The following is a 26,410-nucleotide window of genomic DNA, read 5'->3' as shown; positions in this document are numbered from 1 at the left end:
TATCGTCCCGCTCTCCTGTCATCATTTTAATTTATATCTTTTTTATTCTTAATCTTTCATCTCTTTAATAACAAAATATTTTTTCTCTTTATTCATTTTTTATTTTTAAGATTAACATTTTTTCATATTTTTTCAACATTTTTTCTGATTTTATTGAACTTTTTTTCTAGTTTTTTTTTTTTTTTTGTTGAACTTCATTATGTAAATAACAAAGTTGTTATGCAAGTAAAAATTTTATTTGTGTTTTTAATATTTAATATATTTAAAAATAAAAATAAAAATCATAATTTAATCGAGTAATGGGTACCCGTCGGGGATCGGGTACCCGACGAATCGGGGATAGAGATACAAATACATATAACTGTCGGGTTTAGATCGGAGATGAGTAATAAAATAAAAATCAAGTTTGGGAATCACGAGGTACCTGATGCCATCACTAGTTGTACATAGAGTATTCACTCAATTTAAAATAAAAACAAAAAATTATCAATTGCTTATTCTTTTAAAAAAAAATCATGTGCCTAGAGTTGTAATTTGATTATACAAAATTGAAAACGTGAAAGCAATATTAAATTAGACAAATAAAATTTATACATATATTAGCTAGTTTTGAATAAAAAAAATACTAATAAATATATATTTTGTAAGTAAGGTATAACATCCAAGCCAAAGCCAGCCCAAGGTAATGTAGCATATCCTTTTGCATAGGCCCATTTTTAAGGACCCGATTTTAATTATTAATTAATTATATATATTATGATTAATTTAATATTTTCTTATAATTATAAGAATATTTTCAATATATATTAGGAATTTTTTTTATATAATTTTATTTTTATTTTTATTTTTATTAAAAGGTTAATAATTAGTATAATTGTTTTATTTGTATATGGCTCCAATTCTCAGGTTGGTCGTTAATTTTCGAGACTAGTCCATACAATTTGAGGTGGATCACTTATTAAACAAAAAAATTCTTTCAAATTAAAAAGCACTATGAAAGCCTCACACAAATAACCTTTAGGCTTTAGATTAGTAACATAATTTTCTAGATTAGTAACATAATTTTCTTACCAACTAAGTTAAAATTTATTTGTTATATAAAACCTGAATATATTTTGATAACACTAGATATGGACGAATTTAATATTTGAAGTTAAATGGGATTGACAAATATTTTGAGATAGACTTGAATTATTTCTGGAAAATTTATGAATACAATTTGTAGATTAACTTATGTTTTTACATATTTTGTTGAGAATTATAAAAATAAATAATAAATTAAATTAAAAATATATAAAATTACAAGGTTATGTCACATTTTTAGCATAAAAAATTTATTCATTTTATTTCGGGGTAGGCTTGAGCCCACCACATCCCTAACATACAGATAATGTAAGTTTTTTAAGATTTAAACTGTGTTGTTTAAAATAAATAATATATTATTTCACATTCATAAATATTATATTTTAATTGATGTGTGTTTTTATATTGATAAATATTTCGATTAATGTAGTATTCACATTTGATATTTTATATTATAATTCGAATATAAGTAGTATTAATTTTGAGAGTGGTTATTATAAAATGTTAAAATGAAATGACTTGAGGTTGAGGAGGGCTCCCTGAGTGTAGCTTTTCTGGCTTCTCTCGCTGTTTCGGGAAGCTTAACCACCGGTTGAGTGTGAGTCGAGGTGGGGAAGATTGATTATTCCTTTATCCCATCATGCATTAAAATTGCAACAATTTACAGTTGGTTGAGTTTCTGTGCCTGGATGATCGGTTCTTATTTCTTTCGTCTGGTTGGTAATAGCTCTTCTCTTGATTCTTTCCTCGCTTGACCTGCACTCGCTAACCGATGAGTTTAGTCAGCTCAACAGTAATATGAATCCCCTTTCACAGAAGAATTAGGGTGTTAAACACAATCATTCACACGAAAAGATAGAATTGACTCTGATCCACTTACCTTTAGAGCAACAAAAGCAGGAGTTTCCCTATAAACCGCCCGAGATCGATGCGCTGTTGAAATCTTCGGCGGGGGCACAAACAGCCCCTTTCAGATTTGCGAGCGCAAAACTCCGATGTAGAGACGGTTGGGACTATTTTAACTAGCCACGATTTGATCATTGGGACTATTTATAATTAGCCAATTAAAATTTTAAGATGTAGTAGTCATAGGAGTGCAATAGTCATCTATTCTCTTGATTATCTCAACAAAAAAAAAAAAAATATATGAAAGTATTTTTGTTATGCTATATTTGCTATATTATTCTATCCAATGTTTACCTTATTTAATAAAAAAAAAATATAGCTCTAATATATATAAGTATCATTTTTTTTTCTATTTTATTATTCTTCTAAATATGTAATTTTTTTTATTATAATTTTTTAACATTGGTAGGTTAATTTTAAAGAATTAATTAGAAGATTTGAAAATAAATATCACAAATGCATAAAAAATGAGGTACAATATTTGAATATTTGTCTATGTACTAAAATTTTTACATTACACCTTGCACATAAGAACAATATAGTTTTATAATATATATATATATATATATATATATATATATATATATATTATAATTATTATAATTATATTTTTTTTATTACTATCAATTTTTACCATATATTATTTATTAATTTAATTAAATATTTATTAAATGAATTTTTTAATACATATGATATTGATTATTAATTTATAAGAGATTTATATTAAAATTATATTATAAATTATAGATATTTTACAATTTATTTGATTATTTTTTTTGCAACATACTAGTTTTATTAAAGATATATTTATTCAAATATTTTATTAGAAATATTAGATAATATTAATATTTTTAAAAATAATTATTTTATTAGAAATATTAGATAATATTAATATTTTTAAAAATAATTATTTTATTAAATATTTAATAAAATGTTAAACTCAAAAAGATATTGTGTAATAAGATATTTTCAAATGGACATAAAAACAAGTCCTTTAAAATCTTCAATATTACAAATTGCATCCAAAAGTTTAAATACCCAAAAATATTTAATTAAAGTAAATGTTATATCAGTATAAATGCTAACTTTTTAAAATAATAATAAAATAAAGTGGTCTATTAATAGTGCGGAGTATTATAATCTCTTTAAATTTTGAATATAACTTTACTTTTGTGAATCTATTAATAGTTTTATTTAAGTTTCAAGAAATTCTATTATTGAATATTATATTGAGAAATTTAGTAAAAAAAATTATTCATTTCGTGTACTACTTTTCTTATCTTAATAATATAATATAATAATAATTATATTGAAGGTATGTAATTAATGATAAATAAAAAACTATTTATTCCAATTGAAATGAATCAAGGCCGTTGATTTTAATCTTGACGGCTTGGCTCCATCACTGGCATTCGTAAGTCACGTGGCTTAAACGTAGAAGTCCTGGGCTGAACAGCTTGCACAAACACAGCCAGCCGTACAATACAACTTTTCGTTTTTCAAATCGGCGTTCCTTTCTCTCTCTATCAATCTCTCTTTCTCTCTCCTGATTCTCCCGCGGAGCTCTATCGGATCGGATCGGATCCAGGACATCGACAATCGGAAGGCCGAGACAGTCTTGCCATCATGAATCCGGAGTAGTAAGTTTTGTCGACTTCTCACTTTTGCTTCTTTCACTCTTTCAGTTTTATAGATTTTAGGTTAAACATGGCTGAACGTTACTCTAAGACCTTTTTTTCCTTTATGAATATACTGTATCAATCTTCTCATTTTCAATCGTTGTTTGATGCTGAAATTGGTGTGATTTCTGGTAATTTTATACTTCTAGGTTTAACATGATTATAGATCCGCATCATATATACATATGAATAGTTTATAGACATGTTAGAAAGAAAGGCTAGCTAATTAGAATTCATACCGTCCTAATCATTGATGTAAATAGAATCAATTCAATTATGTATTGGCAAGTGTGTTCGTGATTCAATTGATCAATTATCCTCCATATGCTACTTGTTTACCCCCAATTTCCCTTGCTGAATTGTATTTGTGATAGTCCAAACCTGTTACATGCTACTATTGGTCTTGAGCGTATTAGATACATATTAAACAACTTATGTTCGAAAAAAATGTTGTGATGTAACTGCATAAAATTAGGTGTTAATAGTTAATTCCGTGGTTTGTTGGTTTATGTTTTAGTTAAGTCTTTGTTCTAAACATGTCTGATCCATAACTTTAGACCTATTTTTATGTGGCTTGTGCTGCACTTGAGCCATGATAACTGATTTCCCTTGAATGTGATTTTCAAGTTTATGGGAGTTGGGTATCACTAGAAAAATATACGAAAACTTAATGCATGTGCTTGAGTGCTCTCTCTTGGAGTCTATATTCCATATTTGGTTTAAGTGGAAGTTTCTTCCATGAAATTTAGTTTTCTTTGCTCCTTCTACCATGGTTTATAAACATTTATCAATTGGAACTATGTTTAGAACAATTAAGAAGATGTTTTAATCTCTGTTATTATCAAATTCCTTATAGTAATTATGAAAGATAATTTCAGGGAGAAGGTTCATAAAAATTTGGCTGTGATTATGTAAGATAGTAGTATGTTATTTTCTATTTGGTTCTCATACAAATGCTTTTGAACCACTGGTGATGTCCTTTGGAAACAGGATTATACACCTTGTTATAACTAAAGCATGTAGATAGGGATTATATACCTTATTATGGTTGTGAACTGCGAAGAAATAGGAATCCATGGCTGATTGCACACTTTTGGCTCTTTGATGGATTAAATACAAAACAACTGCTTCAAGAAAGCTCTCTGAAAAACAGAATTGTCCGTCTGCTTATATGTTAATTGACCGTCGTTTACGCACAACGACAAAACTCATATACAAACACAAATTATCAAACCCTTTCAATTTATTCCTTCAATCATGAAAAAACTACAAAATCTAACTTACAAGATCTGTCGTGATGTCCAAATAAATACCTTCCTTACCATTAGATTTCAGCTTAATTTTTACCTGATTTCAGTTCTCTACCTTCCGTGCTCTTCTATTCTGAGACTTCTATCCATCTCCAATGTTTTCTGAAGTTATTGTTCACCCCTATCCATAATGTTGAGATCCAAAGTGTTGGTTTGCCCTTTATTTTTATATGTTCTTGTATAATAACAAGTTGTGAAAAGTTGTAATGATTGATGGAGACTCCAAATTGTTAACAGTAATACACCTTCGTGCTATAAATAAAATTAGCTCCAAACAAAACTAACCTTCCTTTTCTTGTTATCTGCAGTGATTATCTGTTCAAGCTTTTGCTTATTGGAGATTCCGGTGTTGGAAAATCATGCCTTCTTCTAAGATTTGCAGTAAGCATGGATTTCTATCATCTTCATGAACTGAACATTAAAAGCTTGTCTGTGTTTAGATTTATGATATGACCATCTCATAACCCCTAAGTTTATTCTTCTATAAATTCCACTTGTGTGTTTCATAATTTATACCATACTTGTTTGCTTGACTAGGATGATTCATACCTGGAGAGTTACATAAGCACTATTGGAGTCGACTTTGTAAGTAATTTTTGTCTTGGATTTTATTGTGCATTTTTACAGTTGCATTATCATCTTCACTTTTCTTTTCTTTTGTAGAAAATTCGAACAGTGGAGCAAGAAGGAAAGACTATCAAGCTTCAGATAGTAAGTTCTGTATCCTTTAAATTTGCAATCTATGGATTGATTTTTTTAGATTACATGACAGAAGTTCTTATGTATCCATTTTCTTCCATGAACAGTGGGATACTGCAGGGCAGGAACGGTTTAGGACAATCACAAGCAGCTACTACCGTGGAGCCCATGGAATTATTGTGAGTTAAAGGCTTGCAAATTTTCTCATTCTATTTTTAATTTGCACATGTTTGTTACTAAATTATTTGGGATCCCCTGTTTAATAATTAATAGGTGGTTTATGATGTGACGGACCAAGAGAGTTTCAATAATATAAAGCAATGGCTGAATGAGATTGATCGATATGCAAGTGACAACGTGAACAAACTACTTGTAGGAAACAAGTCTGATCTTGCAGACAAAAGGGTAGTCTCTTATGATACAGGCAAGGTAAGAAAGAAAGAAAGGGCGGGCAGTGAGGGATGGGTGGGGAGGCTTTTGTTAGTGTCCAGAAAAACTTCATATTATTTATGCATTTGCAGGCACTTGCTGATGAAATGGGCATACCCTTCATGGAGACTAGTGCAAAAGATTCAAGTAATGTGGAGCAGGCCTTCATGGCAATGACTTCTTCAATTAAAGATAGGTAATTATAATGATCCGACCAGACCAGATTGTCAATTTTGTTGTTTGGTTAAATGAAAATGTAAATTTTGTTTTCTAGGATGGCAAGCCAACCGTCTGCAGATGGTGCAAAGCCTCCGACAGTGAATATTCGAGGACAGCCCGTTTCTCAGAGTGGCGGTGGCTGCTGCTCCTAGTGAGTATTATCGGCCTCTTGTTCTACTCGCTAAGCTCTGTTGGTCTTTCTCTGAAACTCCAGAGTCTTTAGTAGTACCTTTGCATTCGTATTCTTATTGTTATTTTTATTTTTCATCCATAGCTTCTGAACAATGTGTATATGGGTAATGTTAATTACTACTGGGTGATGACCAAAGTTTAACCTTTTTATTAGTGTTACAAGACATTAATAGCACAACTTGTTGGGTCAAATTAAATGTCATATTGTGTGGATTTGGTATACATGGAGCAAACCAACAACCTTTGTTTTTTTATGAACTCATTTCAGTAGATTTCTGTTAGTAGTTTAGATTTCTGATCAATCTTTGAAAAACAACCTCCATTTATCAAGCTTTTGTTCATACTTTGGTTAAGAATCATGAAATAGAATTATATCATTCTCTTATCCATCTTGAAGGTGCTTTTTTTATAGTTTCATTTACAAGGACACATATATTCATTGATTGAACCAGTCTCCTTCATTCTGAAAGGGAAAAGATTTTCAGATATGACATTAATTGTCTTCTTTATTGTCAGTTCTTGATGGTTTCACCCTGTTGGGTAAAACATTTTTGAAAGAAGGATATTTTTTTTTATTGATCCACAATCAGTTCCAAGTCATAAAAATACCAAGAGCTAGTTTGATTTTGATACTTGGAATTTTGTTCAACTTTTTTATTTAAAATTTAAATTTAAGAAAAATAAAGTAAAAGTTTTTTTTAGCATTTTAGTTAGTGATTTGATTGATGATTAGAATGACAATTATATAGGAATACATTTATTTTTTTTTTAATTTGGATAAAGTCTGAGATCAAATATTACACAACTATCATTTCATAATTTGATAATCTGAAAGAAACGAAAAAAAAAATCAAAATTATTATGGATTCATTTTTTCAATCTAATTAATGAATTTAACAAAGAAAAATCAAGTTTGAAAACACATGAAATCTTTGAACCAATTTCAAAAAATGAAAATGACATTGAGGATAATTTCAAAGGTCGGTTTGTTTATCGGAATAAAAACAAATGTTCCAAAATCTATTGTTGACTCATCTAGATGTCTTTTACTCCTTTCTTAATTTTGTTTTTTCTTGTGGATTATCAAAAAAATATTTGAGAATATATTCTCGAGTTGAGTGCTAAATATATATATTAATTTTCTATTAGCATTACTAACATTTTCTAAATTTCTACTCAATTGTAAATATTTCACCACTAAACTGGCTTGTTTTTCAAAAGTTCCCAAATTGTGAAAGACCTAAACATTTTGACAAAACAATATTATAATAGTGTTGTAGTTTTTACTATAGCATCTAAGTAGGTAAAAAAACACTACAAAATGACATGCATTGGTTAAGGTTGAAAAAAACTAAGCCCAAGTTTCAAAAAAAAGAAAAGAAAGGAAGTTTAAAAAAGTAAAGATTGGCTCCACCACCACATTGAAGACTAATTGCCCAAAAACTAAAGTAAAGAAATGTGGGAAATCCCATTTAAAGTGGAGATAGGCAAGTGAGGGAAGAATCATGAGATTGATTTGTCCACAATCCCACCCTTTTGCTAATTCCAATAACACTATTTATCTTCCTTTTCAAAAAGCCATTAGAGAGTGGCATTGGCATGGGCATGGACCCCTCCATAAGACAACAAGAGTTACCTATTTTCTTTTCTTCTTTTGGAATTTCTTTGTTTTACCTTAATAAACATGTTATGAAGAGGAGACTAATTAATTAATTAATATAATAATATTTGGCTAATCATTTTCATCACTAAGTTTGCTTTCTTTCATGGGATTTGTGATCCCACATGACAAGTTAGGTAGGTGAGTGTAGACAATGGACAAAATGGGTAGGGTAGGGCAGTCTACCATTCATTTCCATTTCTCTATTTTATAGTGCCTATATTAAAAATAAAAATAAACTCATTTCAATTTTTCTTTAACTTATTTTAAACTAGGTTAATTCAAATTATTGTAGTAACTTATTTATTTATTAATTTTAGGAAATTCCTTATGGACATATTATAAGGTTAAAAGTGTAGTAAATTAATGGAGGTGTGAGATATCGATTTTTAGAAACAAAAGTTATAATCTCAATTAAAATAGACAAAGAAAACCTTATCCTATTTATTTTCAAAAAGATCCAGTCTCTATTCATTATTCTAGATTTATTCCATTAATTCTTAAAGTTAAACTTTAGAATCCTTAAAAAAAAATCTTCTCAAATAGTTCACAAAATTTTGCTTCATGTTCCTTTGCACTTGGTTATATGGTTCAAGATCTTTATGAGTTATAACAAATTGCAATTTGTTTCAAGATATTAATTTATAGTTCCAAAATTGTAAACTTATTTTTTTTTTACATAAAAAGAAAAGAAAAAGGTTAACCTTATTATTCTGAAACAAGAAAATTAATTTCAAAAGATGTTAGAATTTCTTCTTTGGAATAGTAGTACTTTTTTTTTTGGTCAAAAGAAATGTCTGTAAATTTATATTTCAAATATTGCATCCAGCTATAAAGTTTATATTCTGCACATGTTATCTATTTCAATGTTTTATTTGAATAAGTGTAAATTCATTTCTTGAATAATTTGTTATATGCTGCATTTTTAAGTGAAAAAATTATGATTATAATAATTTTTTTATTTTTTTAAAAATAAAATAAAATAAAGATATATTTAATAATGAGTCTATTGATTAAATTACAGAAAAACAAATAAAATATGATTAACAGCCCGGGTTAGTAAGGAGATCCGAACCGAACCGTGTTATTTGAACGGTCGGAGTCGGAGCCTGTAAACAGTGAAAGGAAATGTAGTGTAAAGTAACGGCAGGCAGAGTTAGGCCCACTTATTGGGCCAGCCCAAAAATGTTTGTGGGCCCCACACATGATTAACAGTGGGGGATAGTTACGTCTCTCTCCTCCCTCCTCATTCTTTTTTGCTTTAATTCTCTCTCACACACACTATACCGTTACTCTCTCTCACACACACAGATATCCAGTCTCTCTGTATTTGTCTCCTCCGTCTCTTTCACAAGCTCTCACATTGTCTCTGTTATGGCAATGGAGGATGGAATGGAGACTCTGACTAAAAGCGCTGTGCGCATCAAAACAGTGAAAGAGATAGGAGAGAGAAAAAGCAAAAGCAAGCAGAGCTGGTAATAGTAGCGGCAATCAGCAAACTAAAGCTTTACCTTCAGACTTTTGCAGACTAGAGAGAGAGAGAAATTGAAATTTATCAACAAGAACTGACCTCTGTCTGAACGGTTCACCTATTTGCTCGAGCTACTCAATTATCTTCTTCTTTGCTCGAGCTACTCACTGATATAACTGATAGAGAGAAAGAGAGAGAGAGAGATATCTGTTCTCTCGTAAAAAGCTCAATCTCAGGTTTCCGCTCTTCAGGAATCCCTAGATCCGGATTCTGAACAGGTAATACTTCTGATTCTTTTCCACATTCTCCATAACCGTCTCTTGATGTTCATATCGATTCATTTCATATATACTGTATATATGCAGTGTACATTATGCAAATATCCAGAGCTGCTGCATTTGTATTTGTTAATCTTCAATCATACACTAGAGAATGATAATTTTGGAATTGTTAATTAATTCCAAGTATTAAGAACTAATTTGTCTAGTTTTGGCTGTTTCTGCAATTAATGCAATAGGACAGAAAAGATTCACCAACTAATTAAGCTCTGGTACATTTGGCAGATTGATTATTCCTTCTGATGATCATCAACGAGTAGAGAGATGGAAAAGCTTCGTGAGGGAAAGACACTTCCAAGGCAGTTACCTTTGGTACGCCAAGGCTCAATTGCACGTATAAACTCTGTTAAACTTGGTAGGATTGAATCCGATTCAAAAAACTATGAACTCATGGATTTCCATGCGCCGGTTCGAATGTGGAAAGGAAAAAACTCGCTGGAGGAGGATGATGATGATGATGAAGACGATCTCATGTCTGATATTTTAGTATACAAGAAGAGTAAAGAGGAGGAGGATTTTCCTAGTTCATTCTCTGGCGCCAGCCATCCTTTAGAACCGGTTGATACAGTTCTCATGAGTCCAGTTTATGTTCCAATTAGTCAACAGAACAAATCAGATGCAAAATGCTTGATAAAGGGTCTCCCTCTGAAAGGTCCTTTCCTAGAAGATCTTTCACTGCGAGTTCCTCCTGGACCTGGTACAGAGAGCATTGAAGAAGAAGAGGAAGAAGATGGACGAAATATTGATAACAGTCATCCGGATTCTGAAGACAAGGAATGTATTTGGGATGCTTCTCTACCTCCGAGTCCTCATAGCAGCATTGATAGTATTGGAGTTAGGGCTATGAGCATCGCCAATAGCTGCGCCAGTACATACAGGAGCGATGGGGTTACGAGTGATGGTATGCTCAGTTTAGATAGAAACTTCGAGTGTATGAAAAGAGGAAGAGGAGGAGGAGGGAGTGGCATTGGAGATTCACTTGAGAGTGGGAAAACCAGTCTGAGTCGTGCTAGTGATAGCAGTGGCCTTAGTGATGATAGTAACTGGAGTAGCATAACTGGAGGTGCTAATAAGCCACATAAAGGAAACGATCCTAGATGGAAGGCTATAATGGCCATCCGATGTCGGGATGGAATTTTAGGGATGCATCATTTTAAACTTCTCAAGCCACTTGGTTGTGGCGATATTGGTAAAGTCTACCTTTCGGAATTGAGTGGTACTCGCTGTTTTTTTGCGATGAAAGTTATGGATAAATCTTCCCTTGCTAGTAGGAAGAAGCTCACCAGAGCTCAAACCGAAAGAGAGATATTGCAGTTACTTGACCATCCTTTTTTACCCACTTTGTATACTCACTTTGAGACTGACAGGTTTTCCTGTTTAGTTATGGAGTATTGTCCAGGTGGGGATCTCCATACCCTCAGGCAACGGCAGCCTGGGAAACACTTCTCCGAATATGCAGCTCGGTATGTCCATGTTCATGTTCGGTCTTTATAATTGCCTTTCATTTGATATTTTTAGCTGAATTAAGTTGATTATTTGAAATTGTTTGGGGTGTTTATGCAATTAGGTTTTATGCTGCTGAGGTTCTTCTAGCGCTTGAATACCTTCACATGTTAGGAGTGATATACAGGGACCTAAAACCGGAAAATGTCCTTGTAAGAGACGATGGGCATATAATGCTATCGGACTTTGACCTTTCACTAAGGTGTGCAGTTTCCCCGACCCTAGTTAGAACCTCACATATCGGGGATCCATCCAAACGAGGCTTAAGTGGTGGTGCATTCTGTGTCCAGCCGGTAGTATGCATGGAGCCAACATCAGCCTGTATTCAGCCATCATGCTTCATTCCAAAAGTCTTTTCTCTGAAAAACAAGAACAAAACTCGAAAGACAAAGATGGAGGCAGGAATGATGTACGGAAACACACTCCCGGAACTAGTGGCAGAACCAACCGCAGCCCGATCAATGTCTTTCGTGGGGACCCACGAGTATCTAGCACCCGAAATAATAAAAGGAGAAGGACACGGAAGCGCGGTTGATTGGTGGACGTTTGGTATTTTCCTGCACGAACTCCTTTTCGGAAAAACACCGTTTAAAGGGTCAGGGAATAGGGCCACACTGTTTAACGTCGTGGGACAACAACTTAAATTCCCCGAGTCTCCAGCCACGAGTTACGCCAGCCGAGACCTGATAAGAGGGTTACTGGTAAAGGAGCCGCAAAACAGACTCGGTGTGAAAAGGGGAGCTACTGAAATAAAGCAGCACCCTTTTTTCGAAGGTGTGAATTGGGCGCTTATCAGATGTAGTACACCTCCGGAGATACCAAGGCCGGTTGAATATGAATCGCCGGTGAGACAGTTTGGACCGCTCGATGATGCCTTTGTTGGCGGAAGTAAAAGGGTGACTAGTAACAGTAATACTGCTCCTGCTGCTACTAGTGCGGTAACTAGTGCTACTAATACAGGAAGTGAAATGAAACCTGGAGGTAAATATCTGGATTTCGAGTTCTTTTAAATTTTTACCATAGGGTGGGTGATTGTGTTATTAATATATATGTATTCATCTTCTTCTTTCATTTCATGTTTCACCTTGACATTTTCTATTGTAGTAGGTAAGATGAAAATGTTTTTTTTTTAGCTTTTAATCAAAACATCCTTGACATTTTGGGGTGATATTTTTGAAAAAAAGAAAGAAGAGAAAACAGGACAGATCTTGTAATATATATGATAAAAGTCTACTTGACCCCGGTCAAAAGGGGAACTTGGTCCCCCTACTTTAATTGTTCTTTTGAGGACGACAAATAGGCCACCAACTTTATTGAATCAATCAATCAGGATCAAGATCAGGATTGAGTTTATACAATAAATAAATAAAGCAGGTTTCTCACGACAAAATCTTGCATTTTTGTCATCATCAGAACTATTTTATTTATTAAACAATTAACACCCACTAATTAATTAGCAATCTTTTAAAAGCTGTTGAATTGATACGATGTTATTATCTCATTTTTTAATTAGGTCCCTGAAGAATTAGTACACTTAGGAAAATAACAAATAGACCCACTTCATTGCATCAACAATCAATTAATTCACATACATAGAAAAGATGAACAATCATACAATGAAACTAAACAAACACAGAAACAACAGTTTCTAAAGTTATTGGAAACCACCAACCAAACCTTGTGAGTTTGTTAATAATCGATCAAGGTTATTTTTGTCAAGTTGAATCATTTAATAAAACTTTCCAATTTTGTACAATTTTTTTTATTCATTTTGATTAATTAGAAATTTCTGAGTTATTTGATGATGATGAATGGTCAAGACAACATCTAATCTCATTCTTATACAAAATATATTAATTTATTTGTTCATAAAATAAATCGATAATGAAGAATGTTTTGTTGGCAAACAAACAAATATTATTAAATTTGTTAACTTATATAAAATTAAAATATATTTAAAATATTATCTAAACTAAATTAATATTCAAATGGAATACTTAAATATATATATTTTAAATAATTTATAAATTGTTTTGGTTCAAGTTGAAAATGATGCTTAATTATGACAGACAAAAAAAAGAGAATAAAATTTTGATAGTGGTGCAATTATTTATCAAATGGAATATAAAAATCTTTCGTATAAGTTAGTATGCTAATTTAAACGAACTGTATAACTTGAAGGACATATTAATTTATTTGCCCCCTAAAAACCAAAAGATGAAAACTGTAGAAATTCTCCTTCCCTTCCCGGTTCACCGACTGATACTTTGAAGTGTTAGCGCTTGCTTTCGTTTTGGAAACCATTAATTCTGTCTCTGTAATAAATTCTAGGGTTAATTTCAAATAATCCAGTGTTTTGATTCTCAACAATGGACCTCGAACAGAATCAAGCAGAGTACATCGCCTGCTTCGTCAAACAAGCTTCTCTCCTTGAAGGATCGTCTCTTGTAGACGTCGTCGTTGAATCCACTTCTCATCCATCCCTATTTGCTTTCTCTGAGATTCTCTCTGTTCCAAATGTTATTCAGGTTTTCATTTCCTCATCCACATGCATATGATTGTACATGAATCACGATTAATTACTTATTCAAGAATTTCATAGGTAAACTGATTAATTAATTTATTCAACTTAAATGCAGCTTCAAGGAACTGAAAACTCTGTATATCTTGACCTGCTTCGTCTCTTTGCTCATGGAACTTGGAGTGACTACAAAGGTAAGCAAACAAATTTTGATTGTAGAAAACAATTGGAAAATACAGTAAATACTACTAGTATAATGTTCATCATTAATCAATGTATAATGCTTTCATCTATATGAAGAATCATGATCATTCATTAAGCAACTACAAGAACTAGAAAATATAAATTAAATTAGTTATTTCTCTTGTTATTGTGGTTATAACTTTTATAATTTTGTCATTGATTCCAGAATTTTTAGGTAACTACAATATTTTTGAACTAAATTTTCTTTTACCGGTATTTTGTTAAGCTACAACAATTGGATAAATATCATAAATCCATTCCAGTTGAGTATATCAGGAAAAGAAGATTGTTTTGAACCATTCATAAAGTGGATTTCTTCCTTTTTTTTCCAGAAGAAGTGCTTGTTAGCAACAGAGTCTTTGAAATGAAAGTCTCATATTTAAGAAGGAAGACTAGTATGCAGTATACTAAATGTCTAAATGTAATACATGCTCTAAATTGGCTAGTGCCATTCATAAAATATGGTGATTAATAGGTATGCTTGTTGTTCCAATGTTGAGAAAAATGCTTCTGTTACATGAAAGGAAAGTGATATTCCCTTCGGTCCTGGCGCTTTACATTGTGTTCGACTAGGAAGTAATGGGGATCATGTCCCTCTCATGTACTAGAGTGGAAACCTAGTCAAGATTCTGATTTGAGGTGCAACGGAATGGAGAATTATAGCAGAAACGGATTTTTTACATGTGCTGTGAATATTTTTAACAACTGTAATATGATAACATACAAATGCTATGACGTAAAACCCTATTTTTATTGAATATAATTCTGAAGTTCATTTATGGTATTACACAAACATTTTACAGTTAGTGTCATTTGTTGTAAAGCCTTCTGTGGATTCAAGTTTTTATTTTTATTTTTGGTGACTCGGTTTTTGAAACTGAAAACAAAAAGATATTTAATGGAAGAGATTCTGGACTCTTCATGCAAATCTTGCCAAAATAGCTGTCTGCCTAATATGTAGTCTGGATCATCATGATTTCCAGATAATGCTCGTCATCTTCCAGCATTGGGGCCTGACCAAATCCTCAAGCTTAAGCAACTTACTGTGCTCACATTGGCGGAGTCCACTAAGGTAATGTTTTTCATAATCTTTCAAATGTCTTTTCACTTGGTTCTATTCAATGTGGAATGGGTTTTGAACCTTTGGTGTCTTTTGGAACAAGGTATTTGAATGTGTTACCTTTTGGGTTCATATTCAATTTAATTATTTCAACACAGTATCTTCGCATTTTGAATTTGCTTATGCATTGGGGTCTGATTTAGAGTCCTTTCCAGGTTTTGCCTTATGATGTGCTGATGCAGGAGTTAGATGTCTCAAATGTACGCGAGCTAGAGGATTTTCTTATCAATGAGTGCATGTATGCTGTAAGTTTTCTATCAATATCGGTGTAGTAGCTCATACAAAATTCTTGGAGAGTATGGTGCATGAAAGGGATTTGTTGTTTATAAACCCTAGTTGTGTGGAAAGAGTTTCATTTCCTTGTTTCTGCAGTTTTATGTAGTGGTCAGAAACCTTATGTAGACTGGATCATATAACTGAAAGCTAAACTTCTGCTGACTTTTACTTTCCTATCTTCTGTAGGGGATAGTTAAAGGAAAGCTGGATCAATTGCGAAGATGCTTTGAGGTCCTTACTAGATGTGCAGGCTAAGAAGCATGATGATTTCATGCATAGTTAACCATGTTTTCTTTTTGTGATGTATAGGTTCAATTTGCAGCAGGAAGGGATCTAAGGCCAGCGCAACTTGGAATTATGATAGAAACATTAGGAAACTGGTAAGTTTCTATCACACTTTTGATTTTAGAATTGGTTTTTATTAGAATCATTGTCAAACTAGACACTACCTAAAATATTCCAATAGACATGATTATCATATTGGATTTATTTCATTGTTGTTAGTTTAGATATGAAATGCATGTTTAATTTATGTGGCTGAAGATTAATAATGCACAATGCCTCAGTGCTAGATATGCTGAGTATATTGTCTGCATGTCATTTTGGTAACAAGAACTTAGCATCTCTGAGAGGTTTGTTAACCAGACTAATAGAAGCATCTAATGCTTAGCATTTTTTTTGTCTATTGTTACAGTATATCATAATCTATGTACTCCAAGTGGTTGGAGGTTGATTGTAGGAAGTTTCTATATCATTTAATTAGCTTCTTTTTGTACTGCATATAAATTGTATTCTCCTTGCATTAGTTTATCCAAAATATATGGAAAAAATATTCTTCTCTACAAAATTCTACATGGTATCTGAGTAGTACTCTTGTTCTTAACCAAAATCACTCATTTTTCGCTTCCTCCCCCTTTTGGCCAGAGTAGCCATTAGTGGAGGGTTCCGGTTGTCCATCTACACAAATACAACCCAACTAACCCACCCCAAATGCTCGCAGAAAGGTGTGGATGTTGCATCTTGTGTTTGGGCTTAGGGATATCTTAGAATTTCTATTAGGACTCTGTTCGATTTCAAGTTTTGAATTTCGAGTTCTCACAATAAAAAGAACAGAAAATATTTAGATTGATTCTGGAAGAAAGCAAATCATCAGAGAACCTTTTTGGTCATCTCACTTGGTGGTATGGCATCTCAAATTAGCCCACCCCAAAATTCCAAAGCTCATTTCAGATTTGAGCCAAATTATTAAATATTCGAATGTGTTGCACAATATCCGCATACACTGTGCCACTTTGTAAAAAATTCTTGCACCGACTGTCAATTCAGCGGTCGCTACTCGGCACACATTTCACAACACCACTATCCAGAATCTTTACATCAACCATCTATTTGGTGATTGTCTCCGAAGCCACTAATTTAAGTCGAATCAAGTTATGCCAGGCCTCCTCGCTTTAGGCTGAAATTTCCCATCTGAATTGAGGTGGAGTGTTTGGAAAATACAAACTAGGCATATTTTGTCATTTTCAAGAGTCATTTAGCCCAAAGTGGTCGGAGGTTGTTCCTCTTCCCAAACAAGATTCATCTATGTTTATCTAGGAAATTGCTATATCGTTTAATTAGGTTGTTTTTTCATTAACCTATAAATTATACTCTCTTTGTATTAGTATATGAAAAAAATGTTCTTCTCTACAAAGTTCCACACGTGTACTTGAGCTTGCTCTTACATTAATCTTCATTGCCATCTAGTTTTTATTTGTCACCTTGTTTTGTGTTAAGCAGAAGTTCTCCATATTTTTTGTTTTTGCGATGAGAGTTTATTCCTAGGTAAGGATCACCATAAAAAACCTACAACCAGGGTGTTCTTTCTTAGTTAAAATCATACCTAGACCTCTGCCTCTTAGGTAACTCTTTCTACTTGACATGTCTAGATTTGTTGGGTAGCATTGTTTAGATACAGACAATCAATGAACAGGTAGATTTTGTATGTTAGTTTGATTGACTTTCCCTATTTATACGTTATATTTTTGGAGTCGGCATGGTAATGTAGAGCATCTTCCATCTGAAGCACAGGTTGGGTACATCGGATAACCTTCTTATATCCATTCAAGATAAGATAAAATGGGCAGATAGCATGGGTGAATTGGACATGAAACATAAGAAAGAAGTGGAAGACAGGGTTGAGGAAGTAAAACAATCACTGTTCATCAAGGTCAGCGAGTGAATCTTTCTCTTTTTCTGTGATGTATAGAATAGATAAATATTTTCAATAGGATGGCGGTAACTTACTATGTGACAGAAGTTACACCCTGTGAGCAGGCAAACACAGACTTTCGAGCTGGACATGAAGAGATCTATTCTGGAGCTGCTGGAGTGATGGACTACGAGGAAGATCGCATCCGACCAAAGAGGTAGGTAACATGGAATTTTGATAGAGGTGTGATTTATTATTATTATTACTGAATTGTGGGATAAATGAAATTGAAATTGCAGGAGGAGGCATCCCATGAATTGAGAAAGTGTGCAAGAAGAGTGTGAAGTATAGGACTCTCTCATCTCTGCTGTCTGTCCTGTCTGTCTGTCTGTCCGTTTAGATAAGTTTTGTCTTGTTTTGGAGCCAAATATTTTGTTGGTTGGATTTTGTTATTTTTCATTTTTATACATTTCTTTTATTAATAATTGGATCTATTTGGTACTGCTGATATGACATTTTCTATGATTTTTTTTGTCACAAAATATCTCATATATATGTGTTATTTGAAGAACCCAATTTGTAGAAATACAACATACATAGGCCTAAACTTAAAAATATTTAAACTTATAAGTTGAATCAAACTAGGCTTCTAATCTGACACTCTAGCTTCCTATTCTGATCGGTCGGCACGGACGAAGAAGATATATATATATGGGCGAGTTTTATGGATCTTATGGTTGATACCTTCATCATCATCATCATCATCCTATTTGATCGTGAACCTCATCGAGAGAGCTCTGTAAGTTTCTCTTTCAAAATTGTGGAAATTCATTCATACAAATCAACTTTTTGTGCAGACTTTATTATTTCATACATAGAAAGAAAGATGGATCGTTGGAGTGGAATCTTTAAGGTCCCTTTGCAGCAACAGCCATGTAATAGTAACACCAAAGCAGCATACTACAGAGTTGCTATCTCTCTCTGCCTCTCGCCTTCTTCCACCACAAACCTCATTGTACGTACGTCTTCTCTTTTCTTCTTCATTCATGAAAACCCTAATTTCCAAACAAAAAACCCTAACACTGTATGATTATAAAACAGACACCTTCTGCTAATGTCATATTCTTTAATGGTGATCGAGTTGAAGGAAGTGGAGATCCAACAATTGACAGGCTTTCTAATATTCAGACTATTTCTGAATTACTCGTTTCTAAATTCGGCGCCTCTATTAACGCATATGTCATTGAATCGTCCTATTATAATGGCCCATTTGCTGTATACAAGGATTTCATTCCTTCTTCAAACAGTCGTGGAGAGCCTAAACTATACAATCCAATTGGATTCCCTGCTTCTACGTCCATCGCCTCACTACTCGCATCCTCTCTTCACCAGGTATATATATATATATCATCTTCAAAATTATAACATTTAGAGACCTTTTCTCTAATATATAACAAACAAACAATCTAACAGGCTGTAAAAGTTAATGATTTTGTTGAACCATCATCTACATCATCATGCCCCCATACATTTCTGCTTGGATTTAGCAAAGGGGGTACGGTTCTGAACCAGCTAGTAACCGAGCTTGGGAATATGGACAAACAGACACTAGTCAATGAAGTTGAAGAAGAAGGCATTCTAGTACCAAATTCAAGAGAGTGCTTCTTAAACAGCATAAGTGAGATTCATTATGTCGATGTTGGTTTAAATAGCAGTCTGGCCTATCTAACTGATAGGAAAACGATAGAGAGGATTTCCAATCGGATTATTCAGATGGGAAGAAGAGGAGTAGGAGGTTCTGGAATCCGTTTTGTTATTCATGGAACTCCGAGGCAGTGGTGTGATGGGAGAAGAGAATGGATACGAGCCGAAAAGGATGAACTTGTGAGGCTGCTGCAATTGGAAGCTCGGAAGACTGGGGGGAAACTTTCTGTGATTGAGAGACTGTATTTTGCTGATAAGCTCCCTAGCTTGAAGATGCATTTTGAAGTAATAGAGCATATGGATGTTAGTGTTTGAAAAGGTTCTCTTTTTTTTTTTTATGTATAGGAAAAGAATAAGGGTATTTGCAGTTGTTGTCAAAAATAGAATCTCTCTAAAAGGGGTTTCCTTCTCCTGAGAAAAAAGCAATGTGATTTGATTCTTTGAGGTCATTCCAAGTCTCTCTCTTTCTGTGGCATGAATAAGTACAATTTGATGGCGATTTAGGGTTTAGGAGAAGGATTGAGAAAGAGATGGGGATGATCATGAGCTTAATGGGAAAAGGTTTGTCTACTTTTTTTCTTCTTCTCTTGTATCCAATATCCATCCATAATGATGTAAAATATGGCTGCATTAGGATCGCCATCAAATCAGATGTTGAATTTGGTGACGGGAACACTTTACCATCGATTCTTGGACAAAGATATCAAAAGCTTTGAGGACTTCCACTTAGCCATTCTTGACATCTTCAAGTAAGTAACAACTCATCGTCATCTACTGAGGCCTTGTTTTGATCTAGGGAGTTATTTCAGATTATTGAAAATCAAAGTTATTGAATACGCGCATTGGGTTATTTGAAACTAACCCACATCAAACAAGACCACCAAATCTAAGTACTGAATCTGTGTATGTATGTATGGTTGATCTGTCTCAGCACATTCAATTCAGCATTGCCTGGAAAACACTATGATGCTCCATCGAGGCAGTTAGTAGAGGTCCCTCGTCTTTTCTCTCTTCTTCCATCCCTGATCCTCCCTATTTACCAAATGAAAATCCCTTATCTGTATTTTTGTGTTTTGATAATAGGAGTGTTTTGCGAAATGGAAAGAAGGTGGAACGAAAGAAGAAAGAAAGGAGATTTTCGTAGAATTTGTGAGGAGAAATGCAAGCCTGAGCAAGTTGGACAATTCTTCAATTATCACAGGTCTAGTAACACCCCCAGCAGCCATGGTAGTAAAGAAAGCAGGAGAGAAAGTGCCACAACTTAGTATGGTGAAGGTCATACCCGACGTTATATTTGTACCATCCGCCACTGTTTTAGCCCTCGTTTTTGTCAAGCTTTCCAGAAGAATCTTCCCCAAGAACGTTTCTGCTGTCCCTTCCACTCCTGAGACTGCATAGCTCTCAGGGAACAAACACCAGGCTCCTCAAAGTTGAATTCCAATTTACATTCATAGAACTTGATCACCATGTCTGTAAATTTTATTTTAAATAATTGCCCCACTTTATCAAAATTCTCGTGTACATGTGTTTCGATTATATCAAACAATCTCGACTTTCATCTTCAACTTATAAGAGCAAAATTATTAACATCAGTGTCATGGGTTTCACCTTATAGATGAATAGGGTTTCAATAAGAACACTTTGATTTAAAGAGGGAGGACATGACTGTCTAGTTGAGCTATCCATTTCCATGTCACATAAATATCAGCCATCATCACAGCATATACCTTGCATTATAAGTTCAATGAAGTATTTGATCTTAAATAACATATTATAAAATCCAACATACTAGACTTGAGAAGAAGAAGAAAATAACACTCTTATATTATGTACACATATATTTGCATCCAACAGCAGCTTCATGTCAGCAGACACAAAAGTACACCCTGTTTTACTTACTTTCCTCTGTTTTTTCCCTCATAACATATACACAAGTCCAGGGAAAAAATACAAAAACTCACCCCAACTTTCCAGAAAAAAAAAAAAAAGAAAAAGAGAAAAAAAGGTAGCAGTTGCAGTTACAGCAGCATAACCCTTGTTAGTAACTGCTGCTGATCTCAATACACCCGAATACTGGTAGTCCCGACTGAACTCTCCAGTTCTTTACTGTAAACATTTTGGCCATGGCATCGAAGCCATATGCAGGAAAGCCTCGCAAATTGAACTCTGCAAGCAACGCTCAGTTTCGCAAATCTCACATTATCATCATTATTCTCATCATAACCATTCAGATCCGATTCAGTTATTACCACCACCGACCCATCCTCCTCCTCAAACCCCACCACCGATCTAGTAATCTTCATTAACACACGACCACTACTTTCATCATCAGTTCTCTCACTCATATTGTTGTAGTTGTAATAATCTTGGACAGCCTACAAAAAATCATTCAAACCCTAATAGAAGTAAAAGACGTGACTCAAATGAAGGTTGTTTCAATTTTAATTAGTAGAGGAATCAAACAAACCTGCCGCTGAGCAGAAGCCAAGAGCACTCTTGGCCTAATGGACTTCACATATTGATATGCAACATCAGGTGTCATATGCTTGTGTTTCACCTGTTTGTGCAAGTAATCAAACGAGGAAAGGAAATTACTGCTTTTGCATATATGAGATGAATTTCAAGATCTTAGAAAAAGTTTTTACACGTACCAAGTAGCAAAGAACAATCGTCGTGCTACGTCCCCTCCCAGCCTTACAGTGAACATACGTTGCTAAACCACGGGATGCATTGTCTTCATAAACAACACATAAAATATTTACATTGATCCCATTCAGAACAGTTCATAAGAAAGTGTAATACTTTAATTTGAATTTGTTAAATGGTTTACTAGAGATGATATTACCATATGAATTTGTTAGGGTTTAATTTGAGTTTTGGTAAATAGAGAGACTATTTTGTGTTTCCCAATATGGAAATAAAAAAAGAAAAAATATTCCTTTACTGGAGAGATCATTTTTGCTTTCTTTCTGTTTTCCTTTACAAAGTGTGAATGTTTATGAATAATGATATGAGCAAACAAGCACGCCCTTACCATGGATGAAATCCACGGCTTGACAAATATCAGTTAGGGATGGAGCAAAGAGATAGTCTCTTGTAGGGATCACCAAATGATCGATGCCATAAGCCTAAGAAGAAGAAATTATACAGTGATCAGAAATACAGCATCTGAGTGAAATGAGTTGTATGTAAATGAACAGCTCTTTTTAATGAGCTAAAATAACTGACTTTTGTTGCCAATTCACTTACAGTTATGAAAAACATTACAAACTTCTTCCAAAGAAGCGTGACAGGAATCTTCTTAGAACTTGTTTCTTTAAGGGTTTTTACTTTTTTTTTAAATAGTCCGATTTTTTTGTGGGAAAAACATTGTTTTGATGAAAAATTGGATTATCAAGACCAAATGACTAAAATATCATTTGTATTTAATATTTAAAATGTTATAAAAATAAAGTACGGGTATTTTTATATTTTATAGATGATTTGAATGATCAAATGATTGATGATGTGGTAAGGGGTTATTTAGATTAAATCTTGATGAAATGCCTTAGTGAATACCAATGTGTAATAGCTAGTATAACATGAACACACAACTATTACAACTCGAGGCCTCCTGGTTACTTCTATTGTGATTCAATATCATCCTAAAAATAAGAATAACAGAGTGAAATCCATATTGAATTCATGCAAAAAATACTTACATGATAGAGTGATGTATGAACCAAAGTTTCATATGATTCATTAAGCGTAACAACTCCATGAACGCCAAGGCTCTTCAAGCGCGGAACATCAGCAGGAAATGGCACGGCACCTAGCAATACAAACTGAAAAGAAACGGAGAATGTCAATATAAGATGTATCAATTGCATAATATGGAATCAATATTTGATGAAGTGCAACTTCTTTTATTTCACTTTTATGCTTGACAATCTTCCTATATTAAATAAGCTTATTCCTGTAAGTTCCCAACATGTAACAGGTAACAGGACACCTGTTATTATTACATCTAAAAGGCCCTGAAATTGAAAACTCAACTAGATACTAGCATCATGCAAAATTACCCCCACTCAAATACTGATATACTACAACTAGAAGGAACAGAATTCAACGAGACATGTGTATATAGATATATAGATATATATATACCTGATCAATTTCGTCCCACCAGCGGAACTCAGATTGAATCTTGTTCCTGACAACATTGTATAGGAGAGTTGGATAGAAAAGAGCTCTAGCTCCAGCTCCAACCAAAACCCGTTTTGTATCCCAAACTAAAACAGTGGTTGGAGAAAGATCATTAAATAATAACTGGTCCTCGACAGATTCTGTCTCCCCGCATTCATTAAGTTGTTCAATATGCATAACTCCAATATATATATATATATATGGCTCAAAATTAGAACTAGGCGAGGATTAGAGAAGCTATGAGGAGGAGCGGCTTAAAACGACGATTGGCGATTAAATTGAAAGAAGAAAAAGGGAAAGGGAAAAGGAAAAGTGGGTAAATAACATAGGAATTCACGTCCACGGCACTAGATTTGAAGAGGAAAAACATAGATTTGTAGAAGAAGAAATAAAAGAGAAAAGATCGGGAATAATGTACATGATGATGTTGATCGATCCTCCCATAGAAGAAGAGAAGAGGGAAATGGATGATGAAACCCTAGAATTGAGCTGCGGAAGAACGATCGATCACCTACGGACAAAGCAATAGGAATGAAAAGTGGAATTAAAGAATAGAATACCTTCCTTCCGCGATTTCTTGCCAAGTGGGAAGACGGAGCAATCTCTCTCTCTCTCTCTCTCTCTCTCTCTCTCTCTCTTCTCTTTCTTCTCTTTCTTCTCTAACCTTACTTTCTCTCTCAACAAAGGGGGAAAAGGAATGTTAACGCTTTGCCTGATTTGGGTTTTACCAAACGTCTCATTTAATCCTATTTTTAACTTTCTAAAATTTAATTTAACTTACTAATCAATTTCTTTTTAATTCCTTTCAAAATATTATTTATTAATTTTACTTTTTTAATTAATTTTGTTTTATTAATATTAAAATTGATTAAAATTAATTTACAAATTTATCAAATTAAAATTAATTTACAAATTTATCATGCATAAATTTTTTACTATAAAAGGTTTGGATGTAGGCATGAATTATATATATATATATATAAAAAAGTCGAAATGACCTTGAAGATTGCCTTAAATCTGTGTTACCGCTTAATTTTAATTATTCTGACCATTTTAATTTTTTTTTACAAAATACCCCTCGCAAAACGTGGAGAAAAAGTTTTTATATAAATACTTAATTTTTTTCATTTCATTATTTTACGTTCTCTCTTCTTTTCTCTCGCTATGATATGGCGTCGGAACCCTAAATAAACAAATTATACAGATCGACGACGAATATCAGGTGATTGGATCGATTTATGTTCTTATTTCCATTATGTTTATTTTCAAACCCTAAACCATGAGGTTGTTCTTATTGTTCATCTTATTGCCATGATATTTGTCGATGATACTCTGAATCGGTTCTGTTTCAGGGAAGATTCGTGTGATCTCGCAAAGCGGCACAGTGGTCACACAAAGCGGCACGGTCGTCACGCGAAAGCCTATCGCGTTACGCAAAGCGACACGATGGTCACGCGAAGCCATCGCGTTACGCAAAGGTCCATCGTGTTATGCGAAGCAACACGGTCGTCACGCGAAGGCTCATCGGGTTACGCGAAGTGGCATGGTCGTCACGCGAAGGCACATCGGGTTACGCGAAGTGGCATGGTCGTCACGCGAAGGCCCATTGAGTTACGCAAGCGGCATGATCGTCACGCGAAGGGCCATCCCTTGGGCGTTTTGTTTTACCTTATAAGTCGGATTTTGTTGGAAGTTTTTGTTTTTCAATGTTCTTTGCATCTTTTGATATTCTAAGATTGCTTAGAAAGACAACTATTTAAAGTGATTAATAATACACTTGTTTCTATTTATCTTTTTCACTGGTTTTAGTGAATGATTATCCAATTGTTAGATTATCTTAAATTTGGTTCTTTGTGACAATTGTTTTTTGAATAATTTATAAGGCCTTGTTTTTTCAAATAACCTTAATTACTGTAACAAATTCTTAATTCGAAAATAAGTTTATTTGAAATTAATCTCAAATCAATTGAGATTTACACCTATAGACTGAGACTAAAACATAGTAGAGAAAAGATTGATAGAGTTGATGATACAATGTTTGTTCATAATATTTAACATAACCCTAAATCTATTTAAATTAATGCCCTTAAATACTAAGTAAACTCTAGCAAAAGTCTCAACCATAGTTAGGAACTTAACTGATAAGACAAGACAGACAAATATGCATAAATATGAGCACAAATTCTTTAATCAAACAAAAAAAACATTGTTCATTCAGCTGAAAACAATAGGAATCGAATCTTGTGTTTTACACAAATCTAAGTACAACTCAATGTCGCTTCGCGTGACGACCGTGCCGCTTCGCGTGACGCGATGAGCCTTCGCGTGACCACCGTATCGCTTCGCGAGATCACACGAATCTTCCCTGAAACGGAACCGATTCAGAGCATCATCTGCAAATATCATCATCGAAAAGATGAACAACCAATATGAATAAGATGAACAACCAATATGAACCAAATGAACAATAAAATGAATAATAAGAACAACCTCATAGTTTAAGGTTTGAAGATGAACATATTGGAAATAAGAACATAAATCGATCCAATCACCTGATATTCGTCGTCGATTTGTATGATTTGTTCATTTAGAGTTTCGTCACCGTGCCGTCGCGAGAGAGAAAGAAGAGAGAAGAGAAAAAAAGGAAAACAACGAAATGAAAAAAATTTGAGTATTTATAT

At 33.6% G+C, this 26,410-nt stretch overlaps 6 protein-coding genes across 8 annotated transcripts; 5 read left to right on the top strand and 1 right to left on the bottom strand.

Moving 5' to 3' along the window:
• The first annotated feature begins 3,450 nt into the window (after window positions 1–3,450).
• On the top strand, window positions 3,451–6,787 carry LOC124927783 (ras-related protein RABD2a-like). Its single transcript, XM_047468258.1, has 8 exons — window positions 3,451–3,629; window positions 5,287–5,359; window positions 5,516–5,563; window positions 5,642–5,689; window positions 5,785–5,856; window positions 5,951–6,106; window positions 6,199–6,302; window positions 6,381–6,787. Exons 1-8 carry the CDS (start codon window positions 3,616–3,618, stop codon window positions 6,475–6,477), a joined length of 612 nt encoding a protein of 203 aa, XP_047324214.1. The 5' UTR covers window positions 3,451–3,615; the 3' UTR covers window positions 6,478–6,787.
• Window positions 6,788–9,477: 2,690 nt separating this feature from the next.
• LOC124927782 (serine/threonine-protein kinase D6PK-like) lies at window positions 9,478–12,657 on the top strand. Its single transcript, XM_047468257.1, has 3 exons — window positions 9,478–9,926; window positions 10,212–11,449; window positions 11,554–12,657. The coding sequence occupies exons 2-3, from the start codon at window positions 10,251–10,253 to the stop codon at window positions 12,497–12,499; spliced, it is 2,145 nt and encodes a 714-aa protein (XP_047324213.1). The 5' UTR covers window positions 9,478–9,926; window positions 10,212–10,250; the 3' UTR covers window positions 12,500–12,657.
• Window positions 12,658–13,748: 1,091 nt separating this feature from the next.
• LOC124925589 (COP9 signalosome complex subunit 7-like) lies at window positions 13,749–18,316 on the top strand. 2 transcript variants are annotated; one of them, XM_047465634.1, is made up of 9 exons: window positions 13,749–14,017; window positions 14,129–14,204; window positions 15,237–15,325; window positions 15,529–15,618; window positions 15,836–15,880; window positions 15,959–16,029; window positions 17,720–17,858; window positions 17,946–18,057; window positions 18,140–18,297. In XM_047465634.1, the coding sequence occupies exons 1-8, from the start codon at window positions 13,859–13,861 to the stop codon at window positions 18,021–18,023; spliced, it is 747 nt and encodes a 248-aa protein (XP_047321590.1). In that variant the 5' UTR covers window positions 13,749–13,858; the 3' UTR covers window positions 18,024–18,057; window positions 18,140–18,297. The 2 variants fall into 2 exon arrangements, with proteins under 2 accessions (XP_047321590.1, XP_047321589.1); XM_047465633.1 differs by having other exon boundaries at window positions 13,750–14,017; window positions 17,966–18,057; window positions 18,140–18,316.
• A 121-nt stretch (window positions 18,317–18,437) lies between these two features.
• LOC124925588 (mitochondrial protein C2orf69 homolog) lies at window positions 18,438–19,993 on the top strand. 2 transcript variants are annotated; one of them, XM_047465632.1, is made up of 4 exons: window positions 18,500–18,639; window positions 18,698–18,855; window positions 18,942–19,232; window positions 19,314–19,993. In XM_047465632.1, exons 2-4 carry the CDS (start codon window positions 18,727–18,729, stop codon window positions 19,857–19,859), a joined length of 966 nt encoding a protein of 321 aa, XP_047321588.1. In that variant the 5' UTR covers window positions 18,500–18,639; window positions 18,698–18,726; the 3' UTR covers window positions 19,860–19,993. The 2 variants fall into 2 exon arrangements, with proteins under 2 accessions (XP_047321587.1, XP_047321588.1); XM_047465631.1 differs by having other exon boundaries at window positions 18,438–18,855.
• Window positions 19,994–20,054: 61 nt separating this feature from the next.
• Window positions 20,055–21,109, top strand: LOC124925590. The gene is made up of 4 exons (XM_047465635.1): window positions 20,055–20,105; window positions 20,179–20,293; window positions 20,476–20,536; window positions 20,628–21,109. Exons 1-4 carry the CDS (start codon window positions 20,075–20,077, stop codon window positions 20,940–20,942), a joined length of 522 nt encoding a protein of 173 aa, XP_047321591.1. The 5' UTR covers window positions 20,055–20,074; the 3' UTR covers window positions 20,943–21,109.
• Window positions 21,110–21,347: 238 nt separating this feature from the next.
• On the bottom strand, window positions 21,348–24,400 carry LOC124925884 (phosphatidylglycerophosphate phosphatase PTPMT2-like). The gene is made up of 6 exons (XM_047466005.1): window positions 23,691–24,400; window positions 23,246–23,368; window positions 22,579–22,672; window positions 22,196–22,278; window positions 22,012–22,101; window positions 21,348–21,919 (listed from the first exon to the last, which is right to left on the bottom strand). Exons 1-6 carry the CDS (start codon window positions 23,904–23,906, stop codon window positions 21,602–21,604), a joined length of 924 nt encoding a protein of 307 aa, XP_047321961.1. The 5' UTR covers window positions 23,907–24,400; the 3' UTR covers window positions 21,348–21,601.
• Window positions 24,401–26,410: the final 2,010 nt, after the last annotated feature.

This window comes from Impatiens glandulifera, chromosome 2 (genome assembly GCF_907164915.1).
Source record: "Impatiens glandulifera chromosome 2, dImpGla2.1, whole genome shotgun sequence".
In the NCBI taxonomy this organism is placed as follows: Eukaryota; Viridiplantae; Streptophyta; class Magnoliopsida; order Ericales; family Balsaminaceae; genus Impatiens; species Impatiens glandulifera.
Note: the sequence above shows the minus strand (reverse complement) of the source record. Positions and strands in the feature narration are given on the sequence as shown.

What these genes read in the sequence shown, in the direction of transcription:
- LOC124925589 (XM_047465633.1), top strand. Translation starts at nt 13,859, where the DNA reads ATGGACCTCGAACAGAATCAAGCAGAGTACATCGCCTGCTTCGTCAAA. An exon ending in TCAATGAGTGCATGTATGCT is followed by an intron (nt 15,619 to 15,835) that starts GTAAGTTTTCTA and finishes TATCTTCTGTAG; the next exon opens with GGGATAGTTAAAGGAAAGCT. An exon ending in GATCGCATCCGACCAAAGAG is followed by an intron (nt 18,058 to 18,139) that starts GTAGGTAACATG and finishes TTGAAATTGCAG; the next exon opens with GAGGAGGCATCCCATGAATT.
- LOC124925590 (XM_047465635.1), top strand. Translation starts at nt 20,075, where the DNA reads ATGGGGATGATCATGAGCTTAATGGGAAAAG. An exon ending in GCCATTCTTGACATCTTCAA is followed by an intron (nt 20,294 to 20,475) that starts GTAAGTAACAAC and finishes GATCTGTCTCAG; the next exon opens with CACATTCAATTCAGCATTGC. An exon ending in CATCGAGGCAGTTAGTAGAG is followed by an intron (nt 20,537 to 20,627) that starts GTCCCTCGTCTT and finishes TTTTGATAATAG; the next exon opens with GAGTGTTTTGCGAAATGGAA.
- LOC124927782 (XM_047468257.1), top strand. Translation starts at nt 10,251, where the DNA reads ATGGAAAAGCTTCGTGAGGGAAAGACACTTCCAAGGCAGTTACCTTTG. An exon ending in TTCTCCGAATATGCAGCTCG is followed by an intron (nt 11,450 to 11,553) that starts GTATGTCCATGT and finishes TTATGCAATTAG; the next exon opens with GTTTTATGCTGCTGAGGTTC.
- LOC124925588 (XM_047465631.1), top strand. Translation starts at nt 18,565, where the DNA reads ATGGATCTTATGGTTGATACCTTCATCATCATCATCATCATCCTATTT. An exon ending in CTTCCACCACAAACCTCATT is followed by an intron (nt 18,856 to 18,941) that starts GTACGTACGTCT and finishes ATTATAAAACAG; the next exon opens with ACACCTTCTGCTAATGTCAT. An exon ending in TCGCATCCTCTCTTCACCAG is followed by an intron (nt 19,233 to 19,313) that starts GTATATATATAT and finishes ACAATCTAACAG; the next exon opens with GCTGTAAAAGTTAATGATTT.
- LOC124927783 (XM_047468258.1), top strand. An exon ending in GCCTTCTTCTAAGATTTGCA is followed by an intron (nt 5,360 to 5,515) that starts GTAAGCATGGAT and finishes TTGCTTGACTAG; the next exon opens with GATGATTCATACCTGGAGAG. An exon ending in ACTTCTTCAATTAAAGATAG is followed by an intron (nt 6,303 to 6,380) that starts GTAATTATAATG and finishes TTTGTTTTCTAG; the next exon opens with GATGGCAAGCCAACCGTCTG.
- LOC124925884 (XM_047466005.1), bottom strand. Translation starts at nt 23,906, where the DNA reads ATGCATATTGAACAACTTAATGAATGCGGGGAGACAGAATCTGTCGAG. An exon ending in AGCCGTGGATTTCATCCATG is followed by an intron (nt 22,279 to 22,578) that starts GTAAGGGCGTGC and finishes TTGTTTATGAAG; the next exon opens with ACAATGCATCCCGTGGTTTA. An exon ending in TGGCTTCTGCTCAGCGGCAG is followed by an intron (nt 21,920 to 22,011) that starts GTTTGTTTGATT and finishes GATTTTTTGTAG; the next exon opens with GCTGTCCAAGATTATTACAA.